Source organism: Podarcis raffonei, chromosome 12 (assembly GCF_027172205.1).
Source record: "Podarcis raffonei isolate rPodRaf1 chromosome 12, rPodRaf1.pri, whole genome shotgun sequence".
NCBI classification, from domain to species: Eukaryota; Metazoa; Chordata; class Lepidosauria; order Squamata; family Lacertidae; genus Podarcis; species Podarcis raffonei.
In genome coordinates this window covers 36254968-36273028 of record NC_070613.1, presented here as the reverse complement: position 1 = coordinate 36273028, position 18061 = coordinate 36254968, and the positions used below count along the sequence as shown (strand labels likewise).

The following is an 18061-nucleotide window of genomic DNA, read 5'->3' as shown; positions in this document are numbered from 1 at the left end:
CTTGGAATATGCATGTTCCTTCCTACTCTGCCATCTGCTTTTAAAAACTGACTTGACACAGAGGCCATATCTCTGAGCAGATTATTATAAATACTGTATTTCAAATAAGGATCCATATTCCACCAGGCTGTTGTTTTTTAGACACTCTCCTTTCAATAAGGGGTGAAAGTTATGCTTCTGCTGCCAGCAAATTCTGAGCTGTCTAAATAGTGGGGGTTGCAAAAGGAACACACAGATCACAGGCTTTGGAAATGGCAGTTTCTGATTTGCAGCGTGGGTTGAGAAAGGAAAGGTGACTTTTCCAACTGACGCAATGACAGTGCTTTGCAGTAACAAAACAACTGTCATCTAATACACTGATCCTCACTTCAAAAAAATTGTGGAAGGGGGGCAGAAAACGCCATTCCCCAACTGTTCGTTCTTCTGAGGTTTCGCTACTCTTGACCCACATGCAGGGCTGCAGACTTTTTTCCTGCCAGAGCTCCTGTGCCTTTCGCTGCATGATGGACTGAACCTTTTCTCATAACTTTGTCTCGAACAAATGCTTTATCTGCCTCACATGGAAGCCATACAGGCAGAGAAAGAGAGAGAGAGAGAGAGAGAGAGAATATGAAATACTTTGGAACTGCCCTTCATTTTGAGAGGATATCGGAATTTGGCATGAGCCCATCTGCTCTTCAAAGCCATCTTCTCTCCTTAGTTCAAAGCTTAACATGAGTCAATAGTGTGATGCAGCAGCAAAAAAAGCTAATGCTATTCTGGACTGAATCAACAGAAGTATAGTGTCCAGATCAAGGGAAGTAACAGTACCACTCTAGTCTGCCTTAGTCAGACCACACTTGGAATACTGTGTCCAATTCTGGGCACCACAATTTAAGAAGGAACGTGTGCAGAGGAGGGCAGCTAGGATGATCAAGAGTCTGGAAACTAAGCCTTATGAGGAGTGCTTGAAGGAGCTGGGTATGTTTAGCCTGGAAAAGAGGAGACCGAGAGGAGGTACGATAGCCATCTTCAAATATCTTAAGGACATGAAGGAAGAGAGCATGTTGTTTCCTCCTGCACTGGAGCAGGCACCCCCAAACTCGGCCCTCCAGATGATTTGGGACTACAACTCCCATCCATCCCTAGCTAACAGGACCAGTGCTCAGGGATGATGGGAATTGTAGTCCCAAAACATCTAGAGGGCAGAGTTTGGGGGTAGCTGCTCTGGAGTGTAGTACTCAAACCAACGGCTTCAAGTTACAAGAAAGGAGATTCTGACTAAACATTCAGAAAAACATTCCGATAGTAAGAGCTGTTCAGCAGTGGAACAGACTCACACTAGAGGTGGTGGACTCTGTTTCCTTTGAGGTTTTTAAGCAGAGGTTGGGTGGCCATCTGTCATGGATGCTTTAGCTGAAATTCCTGCATTGCAGGGGGTTGGACTAGATGACCATTGGGGTCCCTTCCAACTCTTAGATTCTGTGATTCTATGATCTGTTAAGATGCAGAGAGGCTCAAAAGACTTGAGGAAGGGCTAACTAAGGAGAGAAGCAAATAATGGCACAAAAGGAGCTGAAATAGGACTAAACACTCGGAGTTGGCCCAAGCTTAGAGCCCACCAAGCTGATGGACACATTACAAAGTCTCAGTCAGGATACTGTTTCTTAGCTCTGGAACATACCTGATGCCCCTGAGCGCGTGCAGTGTGCATTTTCACCAGTCCCCAGGTAGCCATTGCCAAGTTGCCATGCGCCTGACATTTATTGCTCAGGCTTGCAAGATCAGGCAATGTGACTTCCAGACAAAAGTGAGACTCCGCCTTGGAGATTTCAGCCTCTCAATTCTCCCATCTGCGAAACGGGCAACATCTGACAGCGCCATCAGAGGGACAAATTTTAAAGTTTGCAAGGGATTCTGTGCACTTAAAAGTGTTGTGCAAAACAGAGAGCGGGACTATTCTGGGCCAACTGAAAAATCCATGCAGAAGGAGACTCTCTCTCTCATTCTCTTTCTTGCTAAAGGACACGGGTGGTGCTGTGGTCTAAACCACAGAGCCTAGGGCTTGCCAATCAGAAGGTGAGCTCCTGTTGCTCGGTCCCTGCTCCTGCCCACCTAGAAGTTCAAAAGCACATCAAGTGAAAGTAGATAAATAGGTACCGCTCCAGCAGGAAGGTAAACGGCGTTTTTGTGTGCTGCTCTGGTTCGCCAGAAGCGGCTTAGTCATGCTGGCGACATGACCCGGAAGCTGTACGCCGGCTCCCTCGGCCAATAAAGCGAGATGAGCGCCACAACCCCAGAATTGTCCGCAACTGGACTTAATGGTCAGGGGTCCCTTTACCTTTACCTAAAGGGCATAGCTTACCCTGGGACATTCAAGGCCTAGTGAACAAACAACAGCCAGCCCACTTCAGAATAATTTAGCTTTGAATAATCCAATTATATAGTGGGTGACCCTATGAAGACTTTGGGCCTTTGCTGCTTTGCTCCAATCAAATGTGGAATGTGTGGCCTACAGATTTTTCCCCGTTTAAAACTTTTGACCAGGCAGCTTTAAAACAGGCTCTTCCTCCTTTTCAAGGGGGCATCTTCTTCTTCCTGCCTCTATTCCAGCTCCCCATCCCTGCGATTCCTTTTCTTCTCCAGCTCCCTCTCTCTGCACAGAGCCTAGCAGACAACAAAGCCCCCTCCCAGCTCCGATGACCTTTCTTGCCCAGAGTCACCGGCCAACCTCGCTCTGGACGCGCAGCCGCGACAGCCGGCAGCCGGGGAGGCAGCTTGCATAACAAAGGCGGCCCTCCCCGCCGCGCCGGGGCCTGGCGTCCTCCTCGCCCCCCGCCCTGCAGCGGCGGCAGCGGCAGCCCATTTGCCTAACGTTTCCCAGCCCCTTCTATGTTTATCTTTTCATGCAAATGGGGCGCGGGAGGAACAGAAGGGAGAGAAAGAAATCAGGAGGCCAGATAAGCACGGAGAGAAAGCCTTAGAATCGCTTGGCTGCTGCTTGGAAAAACACCCCCCACCCGCACTCATATCTATATATGTCTACATATGTGTGTTCTTGCAGTAGTAATGTTTTAAGTTCTTGTTTGTCGACTTGTCCATACGCCCAATTTCTTTGCCTCTATCCGCATCCACACGTACACGTGTACATAGATGAGTGTGTGTGCATACATACAGCATGCACACACTATATGTATGTATTTATGTGTCTAGACATACATATATAGAGAACACACGCTATACATATGTAGGTATATTCCTATGCATGTATGTCTGTATATATCTCTGTATACACATACGTATATTTCTTTATGTGTCTGCGTGCACGCTATTATGTATCTATGAATATGCATGCATGTGTCTGTATATACATATTACAGTGCTTTTTTCCTGGGGGGAACGCATACCCCTAAAGATTTTGTGAATCTACGTTTGGCCTCATTGGGGGGCAGTATTTCAATACCAATAGGAATACGAGAGTAATTTTTTTAGGGGGGAAAGCACTGTACATATAACACGCAAACATATAGATTTTGTGTGCTCGCGGGCGCGCGCTATATTTTCATTTGTGCCCGCGCGCCTGTAAACACTATAATCTGCAAGCTATGGATCACCGGAGCCGGAAGATCAAAACAATAAGCAAAATAATCGGTTGGTGTTTTGATCTGCCGGCTCGGTGGATGAGCTAGACGAAGCTTGACTCTCTCCCGTCTTCTCCCCCACCCCCCCCCTCTCGCCGCCGCTAGTCTTTTATTTGGCCCGTTGCTATGGGTTACGGGATCAAGGCCGGCAGCCTCCTCTCTCCCCCCCCCCTCCGTCTCCCTCCCCGACAACCAGCCTCCGGCAGCGCTTGGGCACATGGAGGGCGCGCGGAACGCAGTAGCAGCAGCGTCCCCGGGAGGGGAGCGAGGGCGCGCGCGCTGCTACTGCTGCTGCTGAGCAAGCGCCTTGCACACGCCCGCACTTCAGCGCGCAACATTTGCTGCTGCTGCTGCAGGGGGGGTTTAGGGAAAAAAGGTCCAGCCATGTGGGTTGGAAGGGGGAGGCGGGGGATGGAAGAGTGGATCGAGGCCCTTGGAGGTAAGGAACCAGAAATCTTGTTACTCCAGGTGGTACCCAGAGGAGCAAAGACTTTGGGGCGGGGGGAGGGATGGAGAGGCTTGTTGAGAACTAAGGTAGTCCTTGTTTGGGTCCTCGGGCAGATGGTTAGTAGAGAGATTTTTCCGTGCGGGTTTGTGTGCCTTAACAGCAACAAAAAGTTAGGCAGTGGAAATCAACTCAGGGGTGTTGCTAAAGTCAACTGTCCCATCTTTATTTTTCTTTTTTTTAAAAAAAAAATCCACCTGGAGGAGGAGGAGCAGCAACAACTAATCCGTGAGAAGGAAAGAAGTTATAGGAAAAGCGCTGCGATGGAGCCAATACTTGGGAAAGTTGGGTTTGTGGATGCGCGCCTGGTTTCCAAGTCGCAGGAGTCCAGCAGGGAAAGGGTTACTTTGCTTTTGGGAAGTTCGAGACACTCTCAGAAGGATACTCTCCCTGCTCGGTGTTCACCCTCTCTAACCCTCCCCTCGCTGCCCTATTTGTAGTTGTGTATCTGGTATTTGCTGTTCGATGTAGAACCGGAGCGAAGCCATTTTTAAGGGAAGAGTAACATTTCAGGCAAAAGGAACTATTCTGTCCGATTGTTTCGGGTTTGTATCAAATTAATATGAAAGAGAGAGAGAGAGAGTGCACAAAATATACAGAAGCAGTAGCACTTCTGAGCGTTTTCAAATAAATGAAGGAGGGTGTATAGAATTGTTTTTATAGATGCAGTGTACTCAAAAGGAGGAGAGAAAAACAATATGGTATTTTATAAATGCTGATTTTCTCTCTCATAAGTCTGGATTTTTAGCCTTTGCTAAAAAGAAACTAAACTATTGGGACACTTTACAATTTAAGCAAAATTGGATGCATTGCTAAAGCAAGTATTCCTTTTATGCGTGAAAATACTTAGTTTCCTATGAAGGAAAACACTTTTTTTGGTTAATGTTTTTATAACTACCAGGAAGCAAAGGAGCTGAGTACTTTTTTTAAATTTACATTGGGTTGTGTGTGGAAAGACTCTAAACTGTTTAATTAAAATGAAACATTGTGTATTGTTTCTTGTTTCCTGCAAAAGCTGAGTTGTTCCAAATACCAGGTTGTTGCAATATGTTTTCTGTAAGGTGTTGTGTATTATGCCAAAAAGTGTAAAATAAAAAATAAAAATAAAATATTGCTCCTACTACCAGTAGATACTGACAAAGAACAAAAATATTTTTGAGCTGTTAGCCTGCATGAAATAATGGATAAATATAAACTTTGGAAATATAACATTTTTTCTCCTTTATATTTTGAATGTACATAAAAAGGGAAAGCATTAAAAAATTAAAAGCTGGGAATTAATTGACATTAAAAGGGGGGAATGTTAATGATATATGATTAGAAAACAAAATATTATAGTAAATCTCATCATTAACACACTGCAAATGCTAGCCAGAAGCAAGTCAGCACCCTGCATTTAAATAAAGAATAAAATAATAAAATACTTACAGGATATTTTATTTTGAAATGTGACAAAATACAAACATTTTCTACACATATTAAAAAGGTAGAACACAGAAGAGTCAGCATGTAAATATTTCACTAATATTTGGTGTACAAAAAAAAAGAAAATCACAGTTACAGTGCGAAAGGCAGCTGTCCAAGGTAGAAGAAGCAACTAATACACAGTAACAATACAAAATGTGAATTTGTGCAACGTGTGATAAAGCAAACAACACTCTGACCATAACAAATCCCAAACTTGAGACTGAATAAACTCTGAAATGATGCTCAGGCTGAAATAACTAAATACCAAATGAGGAAATATCAAGTAAGTGCAATCACATCGATGTTGAAGGGGTTTTTAGGCTTGGTATCTTCGCAGACTACTAAATCTAAAGTGCACAAATTGCTTCAAATTAACAGTAATGAGCACAGCTATGTCATTTTAAAAAGTAAACAATGTCTCCTTCCAGTTCATTTTAGTCACTGCTGCAGTTTTCCTATTTAATGCCTGTTGCTAATTTTTCAGCAACAATTCCAATCACTGTATATTTAATGGCTCAAATTATTATTATTTTTCCAATAGCAGCCTAAATATGTATCTTGCTGCTAGCTCCCTTTCAGTGATTGGGCCCCTGGATATTTTTGTACAGTTCAACAAAAATATTATCTGCAAGACACTTAATGAAGTTTACATTGTGCAAATGCTGACATCACATGCACACAAAAATCATTGGCTCGTGGTAGTTATCTGGCCTCCCCATTCCTATCCCCCAAACTCACCCTGGTCCTTAAAACACAACTGCAGTGTAATCCTATTCCTGACTACTCAGAAGTAAGGGTCACAGAGTTCAGGGAGGTTTCCTCCCAGGTACGTAGGCACAGGATTTCAGCCTTACTAGATTTGAACACAACTTATTTCCTAATAAATGTAATTTTGGATGGAGTGCCAGTGAAGTTATAGTGGGGCTGTCAAAACATACACAAATTAATTTATGGCACTGCCAAGCTAGATACTTTAAACATCTGCAGTGATACAGCAAACTTTCTTCCAGAAGTTTATTTCTGTTACTCGCTGGTTAACGTGTTCCCTTCCTTCATCCTCCTGCAAGAACATTCACTTTAAAACAGTGTTTTGTTTTGGGTGTGTGTGTGTGTGTGTGTGTGTGTGTGTGTATCCATGTAACAGCACAGGTTTTTTAATGATAGGCCTCTTCACAAGACACGTGTTTCTTAGCCACACACACAAAAGTAAGACCTGTTGCCACAGTTAGGCAGGATAACAGCACCATCCTATATATGTCTCAACTGGGGTTTACTGCCAGGTAGATTGCAGGACTGCAGCCTGGGAGCAAGCCTAACTGAACTCAATCTGGCTTACTTTTGAGTAAACATATACAGAACTGCACTGTCAAGCCTATTTAATTCAAGCAGCCTGTAACTGACCATATAGCATTGTACCCAAGCATTCCCTTTCAAGGTGAAAGCTTAATAACAAAACATACTTTTCAGAAAACCCATTTGGTCATTTACTCTTCTGCTACCTTATGACTGAATGGCGTTTTGGTTTTCTGTGTTGCAGCTGAGTTACGTAGTCAACACCACAGTAGAAAGACCACCACAGTATCACCATTTAAAATGCCAAATAAAAATAGATTTTGTGGATTCCCAGAATGTTGATATTCCAGGGTCCCCCCCCCTTTCCTTTCCCTTACAGTGAACCCCACAGTATCACATTAAGAAATCTCATTGATTTAGGTGTTGTGGTGCAGACAGTATTTGTATCGTTCAATATAACAAAGGCTACAAAATGCATACATAGCAGATGAACAGGCTGTTTTGAAAACAGAGAAAAGGCATGCCTTGGAAGTTGGGCGCATGGTCAGTCTATGTCATCTGTAACTTTCAACCAAGATAGAAGCTGTGTATCTGTCATTGGAGTGATGGCAACACATAAATGATATTTCAGGGTTCTTCAGGAACTGTGTCTGTGCTTCCTTTACATCCATGGGAAATGTTATCATCACTGCTGTGTCCAAGCCCTGAGGATGAACTGCAGAGGAAAAAAGGGGGGGGGGAGGGAGAGAAAGAAGAGAGAGGAAATTGGTTTTCACAACACACTCAAAGCCTGAGTAACAGAGGAGAACTTTAATTATCCCCAGTCACAAAAGAGAGACAGGAAATTTGGACTTTTAATTAGCCATTTGGAGTGCAGTTGGATATTTTTTTTAGCGAGATAATTTAAACGCGAATAATTCAAGTCTGACTAAATGAAATTCACATAATCAGAATGCAGATAATTGAATTTCTACTGCATTCATTAATTCAGTGTGGAGGTGTATGTGAAGACTTCTATGATGAGCTGTCACAGCTCAATAAAATCTCAGTCAATTAATTTTTTCATTATCTTAGCACTGCATCAACAACAACAAAAGTGAACTGTGTTTATTATCGTATGTGCATGTTTAGCAAAATGTAAGGAAGTAACCTTTCGGAATCGGAATCTGCATAATTCTCCTTTTTCCTCCCTTCGTCTTCTACAGGAAACCGTCGTTTCAAACAGGCAAACTCGTGGATTGCGTCTTCGACGGAATATTTCGTGTGTCCAGATACACATGCCTCAATGTCCTCTGGGTTCAGCTGGGTTTGTACAAAGAGGTGAAGTCTACTGTCTGAAAGCAGAAGAGGATTCTGCAGAATCCTTTAAAGAAAATAAAGAGAAAAAATGAACCACCTTCCGATATCATTTTTTCAACAATGTCTTCCTTTTAAAAATATTTTTAACTCAACTTCCAATACAGTTTTGAATCCAGTATATATGTTGGCATGGTTGGATGTGTGCTTTTCTTTAATAAATTATTTGGAATTTTAGGTGAATAAAAGCATGGCACTAATAGTTTTGAACATCTGTTATAAGAATAATTCCAAGGGCATTTTTTCCCATTTAACCATCTGCTACTACCATGTGGATCAATTACTTTTTTGGCTGGGGCGAAAGGGCTGAAATAACATACTACTATGGAAACTGGTTCAGAATCAGTTACTTTGTATACACATCAAAAACATTACGAAGTCTAAGGCGCTGTAAGATTTGGACCTTCAAATGCCTCTGTAAAACAGAAATCATTTAATGCGCAAATGCAAAAAATATGTATTTTAAAGATATGTACAAATTGAATGCCATGTGCAATTATTATCTACTGTTACACAGGTTGGGAAAGTAATTTGTGGAAGCTGGAGCAAGGGAACCTTACATTTCAGTGATTTTTCAAAACTATAATTGCAATACACACATTTAAAATAAAAAAAAACACTCAGTTCTGCATAAAATGTTTAATTCAACTAAATGTGCAATTAGCACAAACTGTATTAAACAGTAACAGCATTCTCCCCCTCCCTGGCAGAACTAATCTGGTTTTTGCAAAACATTTTTAAAAATGCAAGTGGACTGCTCCCAGTAACTGGAGAATTGGGTCCTTAAAATACTACACAGAAAAGCTTAGCTGTTTTAATAAATAGTTCATAGCATCCAGCCCCCAACTTTCATTTCTGAAACCAATCAAAGTAAACGTTTTTCTCTAAGGGACCATTCGTTCAGTATGGCCAACTAAAGCCATCCCCTGCCTGCCCCATGGAAGGTTAGCATAAAAGCACATTCTGGTTGTCTCAAGTGTCATTTGGTCATTAAAACTAGACAATGTTATTAAAATCTTCTCTCAGAAGGGTCCAGTACTTGATACAGTGTAATAAGTCTTGAGCAAAAGCCTATTGAGTCAATAGATAGGCTAGGCCTGGAAATCTACAGTATTAATTATTATGAGGATTAAAGAAGGAAGTGGGATGGTTCCAGTGTCAGGTGAATAAGAGGAAGTGAGGTTGTTAAGCCAAAATCGGTTATGTCTACCTGAAAAAAACAGGGGTGGCTATATATTTATCTGGAAAAAAGGGGATGATCACCCACTCCACTTTGAGTGCCGTATATTCAACAAAGATTTCAAATACCGCATGCAGACAGGTTAAGAATGCCTGGGCATACATCAACTGTCCATGAGCACTAATGGATTGGGGTTCATTGCCCTGTGGCGAAATCCTGCGCACAGCACAATCCTAACTACGTCTACTCGGAAGGCCTACTGAATTCAATGGGCCTTACCCACAGGTAAGTGGAGTTAGGCATGCAACCGAAGAGGATACTTATAGTCAACAGTAGATCCAATGAAATGACCGAACTTAAAAGTCACAACTGACTTTAAGTCCATTGTTTTCAATGGGTCTGCTCAGAGTGCAACTATACCTTTGACCATCAATATGCCACACGTTATCTGAGCGCTTCCAACTGCAATGAGGCAGGGGAGATATAAAGAATTAAGCAAATATTCTCTGGCTTGCTATTACCCTCCTAACGGTGAGTGAAGCAGCCTTTTTCTACCTGCAACTATCCAAACAACAGCAAATCTCCAAATACCTCACTTGCTATGAGGTGCAGTGGTTAGTGTTGGACTAGGCCCGAGGAGACGGGGGTTCAAATCCTCACTCAGCCATGAAGCTCACTGGGTGACCTTGGACCAGTCATTGCCTCAGTCTAGCCTACCTCATAGGGTTGTTGGGGATAAATGATGAGGGGGAGAACTTGAGCTTCTTGGATAAAATGTGAGGTATAAATGAAATACATAAATAGTATATAGAGTGTGAATGACTTTTCTGAACTCCAGCACATCTAAAGCCATGCGATATACTGAATTCTGTTAATAAACGACGGATCAAATTGTAGCCAAAGTTAAGCATTTTACATTGAAGAAAGGGACCGGCTTGCTCAATTCTTCCATCAAACTCAGTAGGTCTTAATCTTAACTCAGAAACCTTTCTTGATGCCTTCAGTAGCTTCTATGGCTTCAAACCATAATTCACACAAAGCAGTAGCATTGGTTTGTTTGTTTTTTTAAAAAAAAGGAAAGTATCATCAGTGTTTGCTTTCTAAATTTGTTGCAAGATCAAGAAGAACGTAGGATTTTTTAAAAACAACATACTGACATCCCTATTTTTAAATTCAGAGTTTTGTAACAAAAAAGACATTTGAATACAGCATGCATGCAATTCAGTTCTCAGCAGGTTTTTTTTTTTGGTAATAATAAAAAAAATGGTGCTATCAGTAGTTTGATTTTGCCACCCAACTAAAGCCTAAGTCACTGTTCATGAGAGTATACTCTGTTCCTGCTTTGTTGCTGTTTGAAATGTATTTTATTTTCTTTATAAAATAATCGGTAATCTTTAAAATTGATTTTTGATGGTTTGAGGCGTTGCGCCACAAAAGTAATGAGCACTAATGTCAATGATATTGGACAGAAATTCATTTTAGCTTTATTTCGTGTCCAGTGCAATTCTGCTAAGCCTTGAACCGACAAAGCCCTGTTATTAACTTGCTAACACTTGGGAACAGCAATGTGATAAAAGCACAGGTTGGTCAGCACCTCAAGGCTACCTTCTCCCCCCCCCCTCCTTGCTCCCTGCCCCCACCCCAATAGCTATAATTCAATTTCCAATTTTATTTTGCATTAGGCTCGTTATTTTACAGTTACTCTCTTTTCTGCTTAACAGTGCCATCTGGAGGTTATGAAAGAAGTGAAGGGACCAGAAATAATAAATCAGAAAGACACCCCTTAAACAACAGGTACAGGAACTTGGCAGCGCAAACATGTCGATGCTGAGTCAACCTGTGAACTGAAATATGGGTTTTGTTCACCCACATGCCCTGAAATCATCTTTCCCCCAAGCTTTTTATTGTGAAATAAACCGTGGGGCTCCAATATTTTTTGCATTAAGAGGGTCTACTACTTGAAATGTATAGTAAGCCCCGGGGGTTATGTTCTGGGAATCATGCCTAATGTCAAAATCACCTTAAAAGACCTTGGGTGCAATGGTGGGAAGGACTGCCAAAGTCTTTTTTCCTGGATGCCTGTGCCCTATTTTTATTATTATTGCCAGGCGCATAAATCTGAATGTGCACAAGTTAAATGCTGGGATAGCTCAGTCAGTAAAGCATCAGACTCTTAATCACAGGGTCACAGGTTCTAGGGCTGGGCGATATCTGGTTTTCAACATTGTGATATATCACCAGCTAAACATCAGGATATACCGATATATCACAATGTCTGAATGAAGGATGGAGTTATGTAGAGGCATTGGCTGGCTTCAGAGTTTTTCCCGCATTGTGATTTTTGCTTAGCGGGTACACACACACACACACACACACACACACACACACCCCAACCATGTTTTGCAATATATTTCCAGGTCAAAAATTATGAAACCGGTACCACAGTATAGACTTCAAATCAGTTTGGGGTAATATATGATGCCCAGCACTAGGGGGTTCGAGCCCCACATTGGGCAAAAGATTCCTGCATTGCAGGGGGCTGGACTAGATGACCCTTGGGTCCCTTACAACTCTACAATTCTAGGATCCTAAGTTGCAGGCTTGCTGCAGAGCTAACCACAAGTAGATGTAAATGTCTTGCTTGCCTGCCTCATATCTTGAGAGGAACACAGCACATGTGAGAAGGGGTTCTGCATGCATGCTACTGTAGGCACATCTGAGGGGAGATCCAGGCCCAGTCAGGATCTCCCCTTTGCCTGGAGGGTCTCTACATGTATAGCCCCCCTTTGGCATGCATACAAGGTGGGAGAAATGACCACCCTTTATATCAGCAGTGAGGCTTGGCAGGGATAGCCAACGCAGTCATTCTCCTTCTGCATTCTATCAGCAAAAAAAGGGGTTGTCTAAACTGTGGTCTAAACCACTGAGCCTCTTGGGCCTGACAATCAGAAGGTTGGCGGTTTTAATCACCGCGATGGGTTGAGCTCCCGTTGCTCTGTCCCAGCTCTTGCCAACCTAGCAGCTCAAAAGCACACCAGTGCAAGTAGATAACTAGGCACCGCTTGCAGCGGGAAGGTAAACAGAGTTTCTGTGGACTCTAGTTTCCGTCATGGTGTCCCGTTGCGCCAGAAGCAGTTTAGTCATACTAGCCACATGACCCGGAAAGCTGTCTGTGGACAAACGCCGGCTCCCTTGGTCTGAAAGCGAGATGAGCATTGCACCCTATAGTTGCTTTTTACTGGACTCAACTGTCCAGGGGTCCTTTGCCCCCCCTTTTTTTTAACCTAGCTGATGGGAGCAGGGTATCTTTCAAGGAAAACACCCCAGGGCAAGAGACAGGGAGAAAGAGGGCTAAATTTTCACACTGCAGTTTGACGTTACCAGCCAAATCCAAAATGGCAACACCTGCAGAGCACCTGAATTTACAGAAGAAAAATAGGTTTATATGAGGCTTCAATGCTCTTATTAAAGTGGGATACAATCAAAGGGTTTTACAGATTTCACATTTTTGTACACACCTGTACGGACCCATGAAGGGCCTGAGGCCTGCTTAGTGGCCGCACTCTTCCCTACCTAGTGGTGGAAGGGAAGACCAGTCTGCGCATGCTCAGAGGCACTCTCTGTTGCTTCTTATATTTGTGGGTCAAGATCCTGGCTCACATGAAGCTTGGAGCATTTGCATACAAAGAGGCTTTTAAGATCCTAATCTCTGCTGGAACGGGAGCCTAAACCCACATTTTGGCTCCTCCAAGGAACAGTTTGTGCATAAAGTAATCTCTGCGATGTTTGCTTTTAGACCATCCGCAGAGGGCTCAGGATGCTTGAATCAGAATGAAATTCTCCTCCCCGAGCTGAAAACAAGTATGTTTTAATAAAGGCAAAACATGTGGTTGGTCTTGTTTGGACAGAGGCCAAAATCTGGTTCTTTTCAACATGATTTTATTAGGTATATTACACACTGTTCTGTTGGAGGAGAGCATATGGCTGAGCAGCGCAACTTAATCCTAACTAAAGATTTCCTGTATCTTCTGTAACCCAATATAGTGACAGATGCAGGCCTGTATGTGTGCAGAAGGTTAACACTCTGATTTTGTTTTCAACAAATTTACTCAGCCCATTTACATCATATTACGATGTGAAGGCAGCGGAAGGGAGGGAGCAGAGGAGGAGGCGGCGAAACAAGACCGCAGAAACAAGCAAACACAGCCTGTGTTCTGGTGCCCTCTATTGAATGCACACACATAGATGTTTCAGCAGGAATCTTCGCGAAACGGAGGCTGCAATAAAGTTTACCAAAAAAATAAAAATGCCCAAAAAAAAAATATTTTTAACAAAATTGAAAACTGAAATGAGTTTTCCATGTGTAAAAAAAGGTAGCATACATATTACATGTATGTTTTCAGGGTCTATTGTACTGACACTACCTAGAAAGAGAGAGAAATTCTTCTACAGAATTGAGGCAATCCTAGAACTGTAGAGTTGGGAGGCCCCACAAGTGTCATCTAGTCCAACCCCCTGCGATGCAAGAAACTTTGGCCCTGCATGGTTCTTGAACCCACAACCCTGAGATCAAGGGTCTCATGCTCTACTGAGAATAAGGGGTTCTTAGCAGCCATTGGTTGAAAAAGCATGAAACAACTTCCAGTTCTGGAAGTTTCATTTCATATTTATTGGAGAATTGATTTGTTTTCTATTTGGAGTGTACTGTTTGGATTATTCCAGTGTCTTGTACACAGTGTACCTTGTTTGTTATTATATAGTGGCCATGGTAGGTTTTGCTTCTGTTTGCTTGTTCCACTTAATATCTTAATTGTTTCCTGTGACTTTGTCATTTTGTTGCTGACATTGGAAAACCCCTTCTTGGTTTTGTTGCATTTACAAATGCATTCTTTCGTAGTTATCTCATGGAAAAGAAAACAATAACAGCCATCCTTATAGAATAGGACCTGCAAGTCTACCATCTTTTGATACTTTAACATATATTTGGTTATTAGAATGTAAACTTTGAATCAGTGTAAGTAGATATGGGTCGATACCAAGGTGTTCTAGTTTAGTTTATTGCGGTCAGCCATCCTTATAGTTTAGGGGAGAATTTGGGTTACTGCCATTTTTGTTTTAAAATCCAAAATTTTCCCTGAGGTGGTTAATAGCAAGAAACCCAAGAAAGGGTGTTTGCAGAGGGGTTCTGACTGCAGGACCCCGATTTATGAAACAGTATCCCCATGCAGTGCCAAATTTACGTAGAAGCTAAACAAGCTATAGCTTAGGGCCCCACTCTCAAAAGTTTAAAGGGGGGGGGGGGAACTGGGTGTATATTTCCAAAATATAAGATAAAAAACAAATAAAATAAAACCTACATACAGCAACAGTGTTTTGCATTGTGTATGGACCTATTAGGTCCATAAATTACGGTACAGCATATATTCAACACAAAAAACAGTGACAATTTGCTTCCTCAACCTCGGCCCTCCAGATGTTTTTGGCCTACAACTCCCATGATCCCTAGCTAGCAGGACCAGTGGTCAGGGATGATGGGAACTGTAGTCTCAAAATACCTGGAGGGCCGAGGTTGAGGAAGCCTGGCTTAGGGCCTCGTCAAACCTAAATCTGGCCCTGTCCCCATGGTGTTGTGGGCATTGAATTCCAGCACACATTCCACAACCCCCTATGTTATGCGGACTCACTCTTTCTGCAGAAAATCTGGTACATTTTAAAAAAACCTGTTGTCACTCTCAGCAAAGGGCAGCGCCGTAATGGGGGGGGGGTTGCCCAGGTGAAACCTCCAGAGGAGCACCCTTGAGCCTCCGTGTGTGTGTGTGTGTACAGAAATGTTTTTTTTGGGGGGGGGGAGAAGTAAAGCCTAGTTTTGCCTCTGGCAACAGGTATTCTTGGCTTGCTCCTCTGCCCTCTCTCCCATGCCAGCAGGCAGCAGGAAGTATAATCGTGCCAGAGAGAGCAGCGGTGGGCCTACCTAAGCTTCCACAACATTGGTGGTGGTGTGTGTGTGGGGGGTCTTCTTTCATCCCCTTCCCTTAGGAAGGGCGGTTTCCTTTCATTTGCTCCAATAAATGGAGACAACCCCCATAAGAGGCCAGAGTTCACACTGTCAACTACTTCATAGACTGTGCATCTGTTCAAGGAGGGTAGATGTAGGAGAACAGAGCATGTCCAATGTTGAGGGACATGTTCTGCCCTTTCCCTCAAGGTTCTCAGCAGGGCAAGCTCAGATTCCGCTCGCCAGGAAAGTTGCAGGCCTCTGAACACCTTTAGCTCCTCTGAAACATAAGGAGCTGCCTTTCTACCCATTTAGTTCTTCTGTCTCCTCAGGGATCCAGGCAGGGGGCAGGGATTGAAACCAGGGACTTTTGGCAAGCAGAGAACCTCTGTCCACAAGCCCGCAAACCTCAACCGTGGGAACATTTGATTCAGCCCTGCACAATAATTTAAAGCTATATTCACTGTAGAAAAACCAGTCTGCATAGTTGTCTCACGAATACAGGTATCCCTAATGCTATTCAGTCTTGTACGTATTTCTAGGGGTGAGCAACTGATGGCCCCTAGGGTAAATCCAGGGGTGTTTTGTGGCCCTCAGTTGACTGTGGCACTGAAAAATGGGTTTTGCGGGTGGAGAAATGGCTTGTGAGCAGGAAATTTAGATGGGGCGGAGGTCCTGATCTCAAAAGTGGCACAATTTGGGTGCCCAAGAAGGCCACATAATTGCATTACGCAATTCAGAGGCTATTCTTATGTGAGTGAGGCTTCTTAATTCTAATTTAGGAACGTGCTTTCAATTTTCCTGTTGGCTGTAGTAGTTCTCTTACATCTCTGGGCTAAAATCGGTTTGTTTATTTTGAGCATTTCTTCCCTTTCCAGGGAATTTGCACCTTGGAAAGGCTGGGAATCCCTTATTTATGAATTATGCTCCATTACACAATGCAACTCTCTCCTCTTCCATCTTCCTGCTCAACCCACGAGCCAAGGAACATAAATACAGGATCCCACACCCCTCACTACACATTGCACAGATGGGGGATTCCCCAGCCTTTCCAGTTTGCGACACCCCAAGGCAGATCCTCCATCAGACGATCAGCGCACTGATGTTTATGTGGCCACAGGATGGAAGGGAATGCTTGTATAAACACTGTAACAGGAGCTATAATCCTAGCTGTTTCTCCCAGACGTTATAAATCCTGCTTATGAATAAGAGTCCTCTGCGCCAGTAAAAAATGGCAGCTGCAGGCAATGAAAGTACATCAGGGCTCTCCCTCGCTGGATCTTTCCTAGGTAATCTCACTGTGGTGAAGAAAAATTATGGGAAGCTTTATGCGACAGGATAGAAGCTAAAGGTGTGGAGGGGACAGGGGATCAAATATGAAATGAGGTTTATTTTGGCAAAAATAAACTGTTTTGAGCATGCCAATAGCAAAAAAAAATGAGTGTAGTTATATAGCATTATGACAAGACAGTGCTATTCGCAGCCTCTAATACCAATAATACAATACGGTCGTACCTTTGTTCTTGAATGCCTTGGTACTCGTACGTTTTGGCTCCTGAACGCTGAAAATCCAGAAGTGTTCTGGTTTTCAAGCCGAACACCTGAAGCGGCTTCCGCTTGAGTGCAGGAGGCTTCTGCAGCCAATAAGAAGCTGCGCCTTGGTTTTCGAATGGTTTCAGGAGTCGTACAGACTCCTGGGATGGATTGAGTTCGAGAACCAAGGTTCCACTGTATTAGAATAGGATTGTTTTTACAGCTGAAAAAAGTGTTGGCCCATAGACCTGAACAAGATTCTTTTTAACTGCTGAACGGCCATCAATAATGGATTGGTCATGTGAACAGGGGTTGGTGAATGGATTTACAATCGTCGTAATTTTATATAAGAACATATGGGGAGCTCTGGTGCCGGATGTATGTATAAGCTAAACAAGCTATAGCTTAGGGCCCCGCTCTCTTGGGCCCCCCAAAAAAATTTAAAGGGAAAAAAACCTGGATGTGCATTTCCAAAATGTACGTTCAACAATTACTTTGATAAAATACTACTTTGTTATGTGCAAATGGCTTGAGATACCTATTAGGTCCATAAATTACCATGTAGCATATATTCAACACAAAAAACAGCGACAATTTGTTGTGACAAAGGACAGGTGGACATATAAAGGGCTCCATTACCTTCAGTAGCTTAGGGCCTCATCAAACCTAAATCTGGCCCTGCCAGCATCCCATTCTCTCAGTGGCCAAACAGATGGCCACTGTAGAGGAAGCCTGTAGACAGGATGTGACCGTTAGGACCACTGTGGACTTAATGGTCTAACAGCGTTAAGAAGCTCTGTTGAGCAGAGCCCTAGACGTCTGCCCCAAGTCCAACCACGGTGGCACCACTGATTTTCAAGAGGGTTACTAATCGATTTCACCATTCCAAAGGAGAAGGTTCGACAGCAGCCGCATGCTTGCTGGACACAACCAAAATGATCACAGAGATGGAGCAATCCCCCTATGAAAAAAGCTTGCACCATTGGGGATTTCTCAGTTTAGAGCTCAGGAAACTCGGGTCGCCAGCTGTTTTTTGGACTACAACTCCCATCACCCCTAGCTAGCAAGACCAGTGGTCGGGGATGATGGGAACTGTAGTCCAGAAACAGCTG

The 18061-nt window shown here is 43.1% G+C and overlaps 1 protein-coding gene and 1 long non-coding RNA gene across 5 annotated transcripts in view; one reads left to right on the top strand and one right to left on the bottom strand.

The window, feature by feature from the left end:
* The first annotated feature begins 3739 nt into the window (after window positions 1-3739).
* Window positions 3740-8725, top strand: LOC128424145 (uncharacterized). 2 transcript variants are annotated; one of them, XR_008332933.1, is made up of 2 exons: window positions 3740-4059; window positions 8091-8725. It is a non-coding gene; the product is annotated as an uncharacterized LOC128424145 (long non-coding RNA). The 2 variants fall into 2 exon arrangements; XR_008332934.1 differs by lacking the exon at window positions 3740-4059 and adding an exon at window positions 4191-4670.
* SNX10 (sorting nexin 10) overlaps window positions 6729-18061 on the bottom strand; it is a 47224-nt gene continuing 35891 nt past the window's right edge. For all 3 annotated transcript variants that reach the window (XM_053410016.1, XM_053410017.1, XM_053410018.1), the window contains 2 exons: window positions 8036-8248; window positions 6729-7600 (listed from right to left, as the gene is read on the bottom strand). In XM_053410016.1, coding sequence (XP_053265991.1) covers window positions 7513-7600; window positions 8036-8248 — 301 coding nt within the window. In that variant the 3' untranslated portion in view covers window positions 6729-7512. The remainder of the gene's footprint in view (window positions 7601-8035; window positions 8249-18061) is intronic.